This window comes from Phoenix dactylifera, chromosome 9, assembly GCF_051530095.1.
Source record: "Phoenix dactylifera cultivar Ajwa chromosome 9, Ajwa_hap1_PhDact_Kaust_v1.1, whole genome shotgun sequence".
Lineage (NCBI taxonomy): Eukaryota > Viridiplantae > Streptophyta > Magnoliopsida > Arecales > Arecaceae > Phoenix > Phoenix dactylifera.
Window position 1 is genome coordinate 1,112,398 of NC_143198.1, and position 11,985 is coordinate 1,124,382.

Below are 11,985 nucleotides of genomic sequence, written 5' to 3' on the forward strand. Positions count from 1 at the left end.
TGGCTCAGTGGAGCGACTCTTCGGAGAGTTGTATTGGCACTTCGGTGTAACCATGCCACTGGGTGATGTGGCCGTAGTCATGCGGTTGAGTTATTTTGAGTCTCGGATCGGGTTTACGGATTGTCGTGTGAATTTTTGGATTCATGAGTTTTAGCTGCTTTTTATATGCATCATGACATGTTATATGATGACTTTATTGCATGATGTTGCCTACTGAGCTGTTAGCTCACTCCTACTATTTACATTTTTGCAGGTGATGATATATGATTATGGGGATTACGGGATAGAGTGATCATGATGTAATTAGCTAGTAGATATGGACTTTCTTTTGACTTATGTATATATGGACATTTGATATGAAAACTGAAATTTATCTTTAATTAGTTATTGATGGTTGATTAGATTTATCTGCCTTGCGTGCCTGCGGGGTCCGCCCTGCAGGTGCGCGGTGTCTGCTCGCGCCCCAGGCCCCCGGGTTCGGGGCGTGACAGATCCCTAGGTGTAAATATTAAGTGAAAGGGGAAGGATTTGAAAAGAAGAGAAAGTAAGGGGGAAAGATAGCACACCTAGACAGTATAGTTTTTGAGTAAAGGATGATCAAGGGCTGGCTGATGAGAGATGTGGACACAGTCTATAATATCTCCATCCGGGCTCTTTTTAAAAGAAAAGCAAATAACATAACAAATGAAACTACAAATTAAGAAGCATTGCAGGGAAAAATGCCAAAAATAAGTACAATAAAAGAGGAAGATATATTACAGTAGAAACTAGATGGGATTGTAGTAAATGTACAAAAATAATAATTTTTTTATTTTTTAAAAAGTGACAGAATAAAATGCTAACAAATTGGAAAAAGAGCATAGCTCAAGAATTTTAATGCCCAACTAAATACAAAGGAATGATTTCAACTTTACAAATTAGATAGCACTAGGGCGAGTAAATGAAAGATAACAATTTTTTTAAAAGGGGAACAATAAAATTTCTAGTTTTATGCAAGTATTGTACAAAAATGTTTTCTTGCTATCGTGCTTCCTAAAATATTACGTATAATAATTAAAAATAATAAATAGATAACCAATTAACAACCAAGTTAAATTTCATCCACTAATAAGGAACGGCTAGGATGTCTCTATATTTTGAGAAAAAAATAAAAAGGTAATATATCAATTTCTATAGAATATTTTCCTAAATAGAGACAATATGGGAAGAAAATCGTCTGATCCGTGAAAGACGACACAAGATTAACCAAAAAAAAAAAGTAAGAGAGAGAGAGAGATCAAGATTCCTTCTAAAAGATTATATTAAATTAAATAATCTAAAAAATTCTAACCAAATTAAGGTTCTTCTTTAAGTAGATAAATAAATAAATACTTTCTAAAATAGATTTTATTGAAAAATAATTCAGAATATCTATCCAAAACTCCTTTGGAACGAAAAAAAAAAATCTTTGACCCTAAAAAACCAATAAAGATCTAAGGAAAAAAATGAAAGAATAGTTAGACGGCAGACCTTGATGCTCTTAACTGCAGGCTTATTCAATCGCTTCAGATGCTGCCGCACCTCCGTTTGCCTACACCATAGCCTTAGTGCACCACAAGGAGATCATCACGAGCAATAGCACCACCAGTCCATGGCTCATGCCAACGTGAGCTTTCATGGCCCTTCTTTCGACCTTTTCTCAATGAAGTAATTAGAAAACCAAACATACCATACAATATATGAACAAAAATTTCTTCTCCGCCATTGTCATTTATATAGCGAAGTTTATCATATATCAATCAAGATTATCAAATTAACAGTGCATCAATTATTTTAGATTTCTATCCCTTAGCAACGCGATCAAAATTGAAGAGACAACCATATGAATTTTAGTCCAACACTACTTGCCAATGATTTCAAATAACCTATTAGCTGTGGTGTACTCTTGGCACATGTCATGCACCAATTTGCTATTTATGTCAGCAACAGCATGCATGCTTAACTTGATTGTAAGATGGTGGATTCATTTAGATGACTATTTAACATGTTTATCAAAAGCAAACTAACTTGAAAGGAGGGGGTTCAGAGTGTAGCTTTGTGTATCCTATAGCTTCTTACCAGCTCGTGCGTACAATTATCAACCCTGAGCTGGTATGGGATGGGGCGATGACGGGCGTCGATCTCGCCCGCAAATGGAGGAGAAGAAAGGATGTGATGTGACTGGCTCCGGCGAACAGGGATGGAAACTCCTCCCCTATTAGTATGGCAAAATAAGAAAGAAAAGGATGTGATTCGTTTCATGGTTAGCCATTTAAATAGATAAGCAAACCATTTAACAACCAAGGTGAATTTCATCCACTAACAAGGAATGGCTAGGATGAGTCTCTTTATATTGACAAAATAATAATAATAATAATAATAATATATCAATTCCTAAAAGATATTTTGCTAAATAGAGACAATATGTGAAGAGAATGGTGACCGTGAAAGACGACACATGTGTTGCCACACCTCCACTTACTAGATTGTCGCCCGTACCATAGCCTCGGTACCGTGCACCACAAGAAAATCATCACACATCATGGTCAGCTTTTATGAAACTACGTTGCAGTGTCATCCTAGTCCACATAGGTTATGAGCTGAGTTCACTCTAATACCATTTGTCACAATGCAAGATTTCACCCAAAAAGACTAATCAGAAGATATTTTTTGGATTCCTTAATCCTGTATAAGTACCCAAGATCTTCTTGGCGAATAACTGACGTGGAACTAAATACACGCCCGTATGTTTCCTCACAATTCAATCCATCCCTCCCAGCTGGTGGCTCGATCAAGAATCCCCTGCCAAGAATGGCAGGTCGCTCGAGGTTGTTGGTCTCCAGAATCCTCCTCGCTCGCTACCGAGGATGGAAAACCGGGTGGGAAGAAAATGGAATGGAAACTGAGGAGGGAACCAGCCCATTTCAGCTTGGGATGGCAGTCATGATACGGCACTCGATAGCAATGGACGTAGAAGGAGGATAGAGACAGCCCATACTAGGTCGAAGGAAAAGGCCAGAAAGAAGCATTGTTCAGTTGCAAGAAACTATGGGAAAAGAAGATTTCCCTTTATATTTGAGATTTCTTTGGCTGTCCTATGTCCAAATTATGGTCAGTAAAAAGTCAGTGCGCTTTGTACGTAGTTTGCTTCCTGTTGTGGCGAAGAAAATCTGAATTTAAATGCGTCCAAATTTACGTGATTCTTAAATATCCCAGAGTGGAAGGAAGGCCAAAGAGGAGAGACCGTGAGTTATGGACGATTTATAATATCCCTAGGGACCTCTTTAACTTTCTGTTGGAAAATGTGATCTCGGCCTGTTAAAATCCTTTCGATGAAATCTTCCCGCATCCAAATACTCCCTTACAGAAGCATGAAGCTGTCTTATTGGCGGTACATGATGCATGCACCGTCCTTATTGCTTTCCTGACGCTGGATTCCTTAGGTCGTTCTTATTAGAAATTAACCTTATAATTACTACGTTCGGTGAGAAGGATGGTCCGTTCGTCAAGTCTCCGGGAGTACCAGCTTGAGTGGAATAGCTCGAGAGGTGCCGGTCTCCACTGCTTGTTTCTTTTCTTCACTGTGGATTTTTTGTGGGGGAAGGAAGACATGGACTGCTGAATGCCCACCGTTCACACTCGCTTTGACGAGCTATTTGACGTAGGTAGCTGTTGCACTATAGCATATTTTACTACTAATTAAGACGTGAAATATTGTTACCCTTATCCCTATATAAAACTACAGACAATATTGGGGCAGGATGTCCGATTTCAGTGTGGAATCAAGCCCTTTTGCCTGTAAACTCCTAGGTGCTCGCTTTGCTTTAAGATTTTTGTTCTCTTTACGGCAACTCCTTCTAGTGATTGCACTAGGCCTAACAGACAAGATAATTAATCGACCAAAATCTTCTCCTCCACCCTGTGAATTATGTCAATTTTCTATCCCCCAAATTCCAACCATTCCTTTTTAATTTCTTCATCCATGTATAGGCCAAGTTCCAAAGATGTTAGCTATTATTTTGCTCTCTCTCTAGAAGTGGCATCCTACACGGCATGCACTATATGGCGAATCTTAGCCGCTTATTTCTGTACTGATGTATTGAGATGATCACTTGACGAATAGAGTCTACCGGATCGAGCTGAAACAAAATCTTGGAATCGAGTCTCAACTTTCTAAGTTCTTCCCACACATAATGTGAAGTAGTCCGCATGCCTATTTCCATCGACAACAAAGTATTTAAGATAAATAAACTGCGATGCTTAGGTCTGTGTATTCTATTGGCCCGGCCTTTGTGGTTGCCATGTCCTAATAAATGCTGGCCTAAGCAAGCCTTGGTCGTACGTAGGACGAGGCAGTAGCGCCACCGGCTAAAACTGCCCCAACTCCTCCATATTATGAACAGTAACACGTTATCATGGTATGATGTGATCAAAGGTCCATGGATCTTATACTCACGTTAGAGTAATATAAATGCCGTTTTTTATCAAAAAAAAAAAAAAGTCCATGGATCATATGGTTCACAGCCTTTAAGACCATCAGGATCATGGCCTGCCAGTTTTGTGGATCTTAGCGACCCCTCTTTTACTTTAGCTAATGCGTGCACTTTTGGGAGATGTATCCTATATTGATGCTGAGATCAAGAGAGCAATGGAGGATGCTTCACAAAAAGGACTGTAGAATCTGTGCTTGAAAAATGTTTATCTTGTTTCTATTACCAAAAAAACAAAAGAAAGAAAAGAGACCATTCAAAATTTTTTATCTAAATTCATCACATGACCTAACATAACTAATCTTAATTCATTATGTAATACGCGAACTTACATATATGATTGCTTTGTTATATAATGGATCGGTGAAAAAAATTTAGTGTTATTATTTTCCTCTTTGAGCCATTGGATTCTTGACTTTTACCCACAAAAGATTTCCTACATACATAAAATTATTATTATATAGCTGAAGCAATTTCGATAGCTTCATGTGCTCTTGTTGATTGAGGCCTCCATTTTAAGCCTCCTTGGTTTGAATTTCAAGAATTTCGTTATCAGGATTTGCTCCCTTCTTGAAAATGTTGCGAGCATTCTCACGGTTCCATCTTCCAAGGCCTTCTTTGGTACAAGGCTACTCGAACCCATGGAGAGTAACGGCCATAGCGTCTCCAGGCTTGTCGAACCACTTCCTGAATTTCCCTGCAAGGCAATCAGAATTTTTCAAAGCAAAATGGAGTAATAATATTAAGGAACTTATCCTTACCATCAATTAAAATTGGACAATGATTAGAAGCATAGTAAGCCACATGACATTGACACACCTCCTTTGATTCGGGAAATAGATCCATCCACTCGTCCGAAGGTAGCACACGGTATAATATTTCCTAAATACGAGCAAGATGCGGTTTATTGTTGCACCAGGTGTAATTTGGATCCTCAAAACCCAGGCCAATCAGGCCATTAGGTTGAAAGAATTTTTTTAATTTCCTTAATATTTATGTCAATATGAAAGGCCTTGTGCTGCCACTAATAATACGGTTAAAATTGTCGTCTATTAAATTGATGTCAAAGAATTAAATGATATATCGCACTCTAAACATGATTTTCTAATATTTTAATCCAAAGTGTAGTTTTTTGTTTTTTTGAATGCAGAAGCTCTGGCAAAATATATTGAAAAATTTTTTAGTGGATCATATTTTCTCTAACTTCAACTCATGCTTCTGGATTTTTTTTTTTCTTTCGGTTTTGAAAAGAAATGGCCAAATTGGAGCTCAGAACCATGGAAATTGCTGAATTTTAGACTCATGGAAGAAACCAAAATCAAATCTGAAACCGAGTTCTCAAACCTTGGTTGACACTTGATGCTCATACTACCCAAGCTCGCTTATTTATCTGGTTAACTTGTGCTAGTTTTCTCAGTCTCCCAAAGCCTTTTTCACCCGTCTTTTGTTAAAAATGTGGGAAGCTCAATCTGAAATAGAAATGCTAGCTTGGATTCAGGAAACATGATGCTAAATTCAGGATGCAAGCCCCTTTCTGAATTGAACTTGTGTGTGTAAAATATTTTAGTTGAAGGATGGCACAAACCATTGTGCAGTACTGTATGAATCATTTGTGATAAGTACACACAGATTAAGGCAAGCTGAGTTACAGCCCAGTGGTTCACCCCTCTACTTGAGAGGGGGTTTTGGGTTCAAAGCTTGGGAGGTATTTCCCAGGCGTACCATGATCATCAACTTGGAGAAATGGGTCAGCTAGAAGCTCTCTCGCAGGATGGAGACTATGATGAAGCATCCTCCCGTCAAATTTTCCTAAAGGTTCCCTCCAGCAGGCTGTTCCTCTTGTGTTGCCTCGGTTTCCTTTTTCTGATGGAGACTATATATATGATGAGAAACCTGCAGCTTTGAACTATGCTACCTTGCTGCACTCTCATTCTTTTCAGATTTTCTTTCTTCCGAGTCTCCTCTTCGCTGTCTCTCTTGCTAAGGAGTGGTTCTTGCATGCCGGAACACCTCCTTTGTTACTCCTTTGAAAATCCTGTATACTTTCTCTACTCCGTTGTAACTTCACAATTTTGTTCTGAATAAATTTTGGTGGGTAATGTGGCACATCCCAAAAGAGTATATGTCCTCCAATTCATTGTAAAGCATGCATTAAATGTCAACTTTTGCTTTCTAAATACAAATTAATTTAGAGTCTTAACCTGGCACTGCATGGTTAGCACTCCCAATCCAGCGACCTGTCCTTCCTAATATTTTCCGAGACAAGCAGAATATGGAACCTGTCATGGGCTGTAAAAATGTGCCGTGACAGAGTAACCATTGATTGTTTATTCTCGTTGTGCATTCATTGTTCGCAATTATATATTCATGATTGTATTTTTCAATGGACAACTGGGATTTCTACCATTGTTGTCAATGTGCACATTAAAGCAGCTGGATTGCGTAGTGGAAGGGGCAATCCCGTGAGGAGCTTGAAGATGGTTGGACTTATCAACTATTTGAATGTTCTAGGAGTAGCTCGCCTTGCCAAGACTTTCTACTGGGAAATGGCTGCTACCCATCTCTGTGGAGGTTTGCTGACCATTTGAATTTAAGTTCACAACCTCCCCTCCCCATTGTATCTCTGAGGCACCGTCCGACAGATAACGGAACAAGGAAGAAGGCCAGTAGCCCAATGGAGATTGATTCCCATACATCCACCAATTCCCCGATTTTGGATCCTGCTCAAAAAATGAGAACCATATAAACATTCATTATTAATTATAGGTGAAAAGTTAAAAAAGTAATTAAACATGACTATTGTAGTTTTGCTACACTGAGAGTATGTGATTTAGGACAAGAAACAAACATCTTGTGAATCTTTTGTTTTTACCTTCCAGACAGACAAGGTGATTTCATATTGGCGTCCACCATAGCTAGAAATGGGGTAGACGGTGGCACCCAATGCAATCCAATAGGACAAGAGAAAAATGAAGGAATATTAACTTACAGTCCAGTAGGTAAATAGCCTTGTTTTATTATCTCCATACAGAAATGCATATACCTGATTTTTTTGGGGACCAAAGAGCAACCAGCTGAAGATAATTAATGCATGAAGAGAGAACTTTCAAAATTTCATATAATTAAAACTACTTTCTATTTATTCAAAATTGAAACAATAATATACATGCCATCCACAGCTTCGATGGTATTGAGAAGTTCTTCGGAACCCCCAATAATCCAAAGTTGAGACAGACTGAACTCATTTTGCTGTTCCAGCTTCGGGTTCCACACATTCATGGTTGCCTTTGCTCCATAATACTTATCTCCCTTTACATAAACAATTGCATGCTGCTCAAGAAGACCCACGAACAAACATAAATGAGAAAGACGAAGGAGCAAAGGGAAAGAAATGGAAAAGTAAGAGATACAAAGCTGCTACTAAGATACATGGTCTCCATTTATATTAGTGAGGTCTGCTCTCGAACAATCCACATCAAATTCCCCCTCCAGTTAAAATAAAACTCAGCTCTCAAATTAGATATGACTAGTTGAAATAAATATGGAAAAAAACTAAAATCCTAAAAGAGATAGATCTCTTCTTCTATATTGACTTTGTTTTCAGTCGCTCTATCTAATTTTTCCTAAATCGGAACATATGACTGGTCAAAATCTATCCCAAAAAGAAAATTTTTGATTTGATCGGCCCATTTCGTATTCCAAACGATAAAATTGGTCCTGACCATCCATTTCAAAAAGTAATCCATTTGAAAAAAAGACACATCATCTAAATCGAGCATTGTATGACCAAGTTATAACTCCGAAAGTTTGACACATGATTTAGCTTCTCGATGCGATCTCACTACTGGACCATGTCTAGTCTAATCTATAGTGGCTAAAGTAGTTCACATTGAGTTTGATAATCCTCCTGGATCAGAGAGTTTGTTTGAAGATTGCATGGTAATTTTAACTCCAATTTTACTCAACTTTTAGGTGGTGAAACCTGGTAGTTTGTTCTTCAACTTTAATGGCTTGCCCTGTTGATTTCACCTCTTGTTTAATTCGATTTAGCATACCCACTTCAAGAGATTTTCTTGGCTTTTTGTTAAAATTCCACCCCATATGTGATGATATTGATATATGGGGATCTCTAGCTTTAGAAGAAATGCTCTCTATATTCCCAATATTTTCACAATGGTGGAAGTTTTGCCTGAACCAAATGCAATGGTGGTCATCCTCCTAGCCGAAGGATTTCCATAACAAGATTCTCTCTCTCTTTCTTGTGGGCTATTAAATTATTTTCATATTGATTATTGACTGTGTGGCTTGATTGTTAGTGCTCGATGATTTTGATAATTTACTTGAATATACAAAAAGAAAAATATTTATTTTTGTTGTCCACCGATTGTTCGCGATTATTTTTTTCATAATTGTCTTTGCCCAACAAGATGGAGATACAAAAAGCTACGCCCTTCTACATACATTTAGGATTTCTACCAGGACCCCCATAGTAGATGTAACCATTGTTCTTAAGGTGCACATTATAGCAATTGGATCGTGTAGCGAAAGTGCGAATCCCTCGAGGAGCTTGGAGATAGTTGGACTTATCAACTATTTGAATATTTTTGAAGTAGCTCGCCTTGCCAAAACCTTCTTCTGGGAAATGGCCACTGCCCATCTTCGTGGAGGTGTGCTGACCATTTGAATTTAAGTTCACAACCTCCCCTCCCCAGTATATCTCTGAGGCACCGTCTGACAGATGAGGAAATAAGGAAGAAGGCCAATACCCCACTGGAGATTGATTCCCATACTGCAGCCACCAATTCCCCGTTTTTGGATCCTGCTCAAAAATGAAAACCATATGAACATTCATTAGTATTGATAGATGAGACGTGAAAAAGCAATTAAATATGACTATTGTGCTTTTGCTACGTTGAGAGTTTGTGAGTTAGGACAAGAAATAAACACCTTGTGAATCTTTTGCTTTTACCTTCCAGAGAGACAAAGTGATTTCATATTGGCGTCCACCATAGCTAGAAATGGGGTAGATGGTGGCACCTAATGCTATCTCCTTGTTGACTTGAACGAACCCAGAGCATTGTAGGTTGTAGCAGCCTACTGATTTATAACCATCAGCCTAAAATTTTATGGCAAAATATTAGAAGCCTTCCAATTTTTCATAATTTTTGCTTTGTGTCGTTTATCGAAATCAGGAATGTCTGTGGCGCCTCAACTCTATCATATAATCGACCAGAAAGAACCCAAAACACTCAAAATAATGAACAATCCAATTCCCTTATATTTGATAAGATAAATTTTATTAAAAAACTCTTGGAAGATAAGGTAGGACAACATAAGGAAAGAGGAAACTAATAGAAACAACACATAAAAAATATGAGAAAATGAAGGAATGTTAACTTACCGTCCAGAAAGTAAATAGTCTTGTTTTATAATCTCCATTCAAAATTGGATATACCTGATTTTTTTTCCACACCAAAGAGTAACCAGATGAAGTTAATTAATGCATGAAGAGAGAACTTTCAAAATTTCATATATTTAAAACTACTTTCTATTTATTCAAAATTAAAACAATAATATACATGCCAGCCAGCTTCGATGGTATTGAAAAGTCCTGTAGGACCCCCAACAATCCAAAGTTGAGATAGACTGAACTCATTTTTCTGTTGCAGCTTCGGGTTCCACACATTTATGGTTGCCTTTGCTCCATAGTACTTACCTCCCCTTACATAAACAATTGCATGCTACTCAAGAAAACCCACCAACAAACACAAATGGGAAAGGTTAGAGATACTTCACTCCAAGGTTACTCCTTTTCATAAATTTTCAAAACTATATACCTCATGCCTATTATTATTCCTATTGGATTCTATAGAAGTTGGATTTGGGATTGTCCTACGCCCGTTCTTTCCAAATCTTTCGATAAAGCTAGCCCTCAGCACATCGCCCTTCTTAGTCCTCCTAATAGGGATGGTGTCCTCTGGGCACCTCCCATTTTGATGCCAAAGTTGAGGTATGGAGCTAGTTTCCATCTTTGATGCCACCCTCTTCTCATCGTATAAGCCTAATGGGTGGAAACTTGGTCTCATCTGAAGATTTTGCATAAAGTGAAGACAAAGTAAAGAGACTGCTAGGTGTAAACATTAAGTGAAAGGTGAAGGACTTGAAAAGAATATAAAGTGTGAAGGGAAGAGAGCACACCTGGATAGTATGGTTTTTGAGCGAAGGATGATCGAAGGCTGGCTGATGAGAGATATGGACACAGTCTATGATATCCCCATCCGGGCTCTTTTTAAAGAAACAAACATTAGAACAAATAAAACCACAAATCAAGAAGCATTACAGTGAAAAATGCCAAAAAATAAGTATGATAGAAGAGAAAAAATACAGTAGAAACTTGATGGGATTGTACTGAACGAACAAAAAAGGTGAAAACAAAAAATATTTCAAAATACATTTCCGATTAAAAATAATTTAGAAAATCTTCTTAAAACTCTTTTACAATGAACAAAAAATGTTTTCTTACCAAAAAATCCAAAAAAAAAAGAATAATTGAAAGAATAGTGGGATGGTAGACCTTGATGCTTTTGACAGGTTTATCCAATCGGATCAGGTGTTGCCGCACCTCGAACTGCTCGATTGTAGCCCACACTCTAGCCAAGATGCAAGATAAGCAAATCATCACCAGCAATAGCGCGACCAGGCCATGGCTCATACTATTGTGCACCTCCATAGCCCTTTCTTTCAAACCCTTTTCAATGAAAATAAAAACATACACCATCCAATATATATATAACAAACTTCTTCTTCCTTGTTGCCTATTATATATCAAAGAATATCTTACTTAAATTAAATGCCACAGATTCTGCTTAATTTTGTGCATTAATTGAAAGAGCTTATCTGATTATCAAATTAATTGTCCATCAATTGTTTCCTCCATAATGAAGGATTTCCATAACAAGATTCTCTCCCTTTTTCTTGCGGGCCATTAAATTACTTGAATATGCAAAAAAAAAAATATTTATTTTTGTTGTCCATCGATTGTTCACATCATCCTTCTTGGTCCTCCTACTATGGATGGTGCCTCTTCTTTCCGTATCTTTCGACAGAGCTGTCTCTCATCACATCATCCTTCTTGGTCCTCCTAATAGGGATGGTGTCCTTGGGGCACCTCCCATTTTGATGCCAAAGCTGACGTATGGAGCTAGTCTCCATCTTTGAAGCCACCTCATTCCCATCATCTAGGCCTAATGGGTGGAAACTTGGCCTCATCTGAAGATTTTGCACAAAGTGAAGACAAATTAAAGGATTTGAAAGGAAGAGAAAGTAAGGGGAAAAGATAGCACACCTAGACGGTATAGTTTTTGAGTAAAGGATGATCAAGGGCTGGCTGATGAGAGATGTGGACACCGTCTATAATATCTCCATCCGGGCTCTTTTTAAAAGAAAAGCAAATAACATAACAAATGAAACTACAAAT

General features: G+C 37.9%; 1 protein-coding gene and 1 pseudogene across 1 annotated transcript; both read right to left on the minus strand.

The window, feature by feature from the left end:
- Positions 1–6,604: 6,604 nt before the first annotated feature.
- Positions 6,605–8,722, minus strand: LOC149752771 (protein neprosin-like; annotated as a pseudogene).
- A 48-nt stretch (positions 8,723–8,770) lies between these two features.
- On the minus strand, positions 8,771–11,241 carry LOC120108458 (protein neprosin-like). Its single transcript, XM_039122064.3, has 7 exons — positions 11,083–11,241; positions 10,707–10,793; positions 10,346–10,594; positions 10,088–10,249; positions 9,910–9,963; positions 9,478–9,624; positions 8,771–9,327 (listed from the first exon to the last, which is right to left on the minus strand). The coding sequence occupies exons 1-7, from the start codon at positions 11,236–11,238 to the stop codon at positions 8,962–8,964; spliced, it is 1,221 nt and encodes a 406-aa protein (XP_038977992.3). The 5' UTR covers positions 11,239–11,241; the 3' UTR covers positions 8,771–8,961.
- Positions 11,242–11,985: the final 744 nt, after the last annotated feature.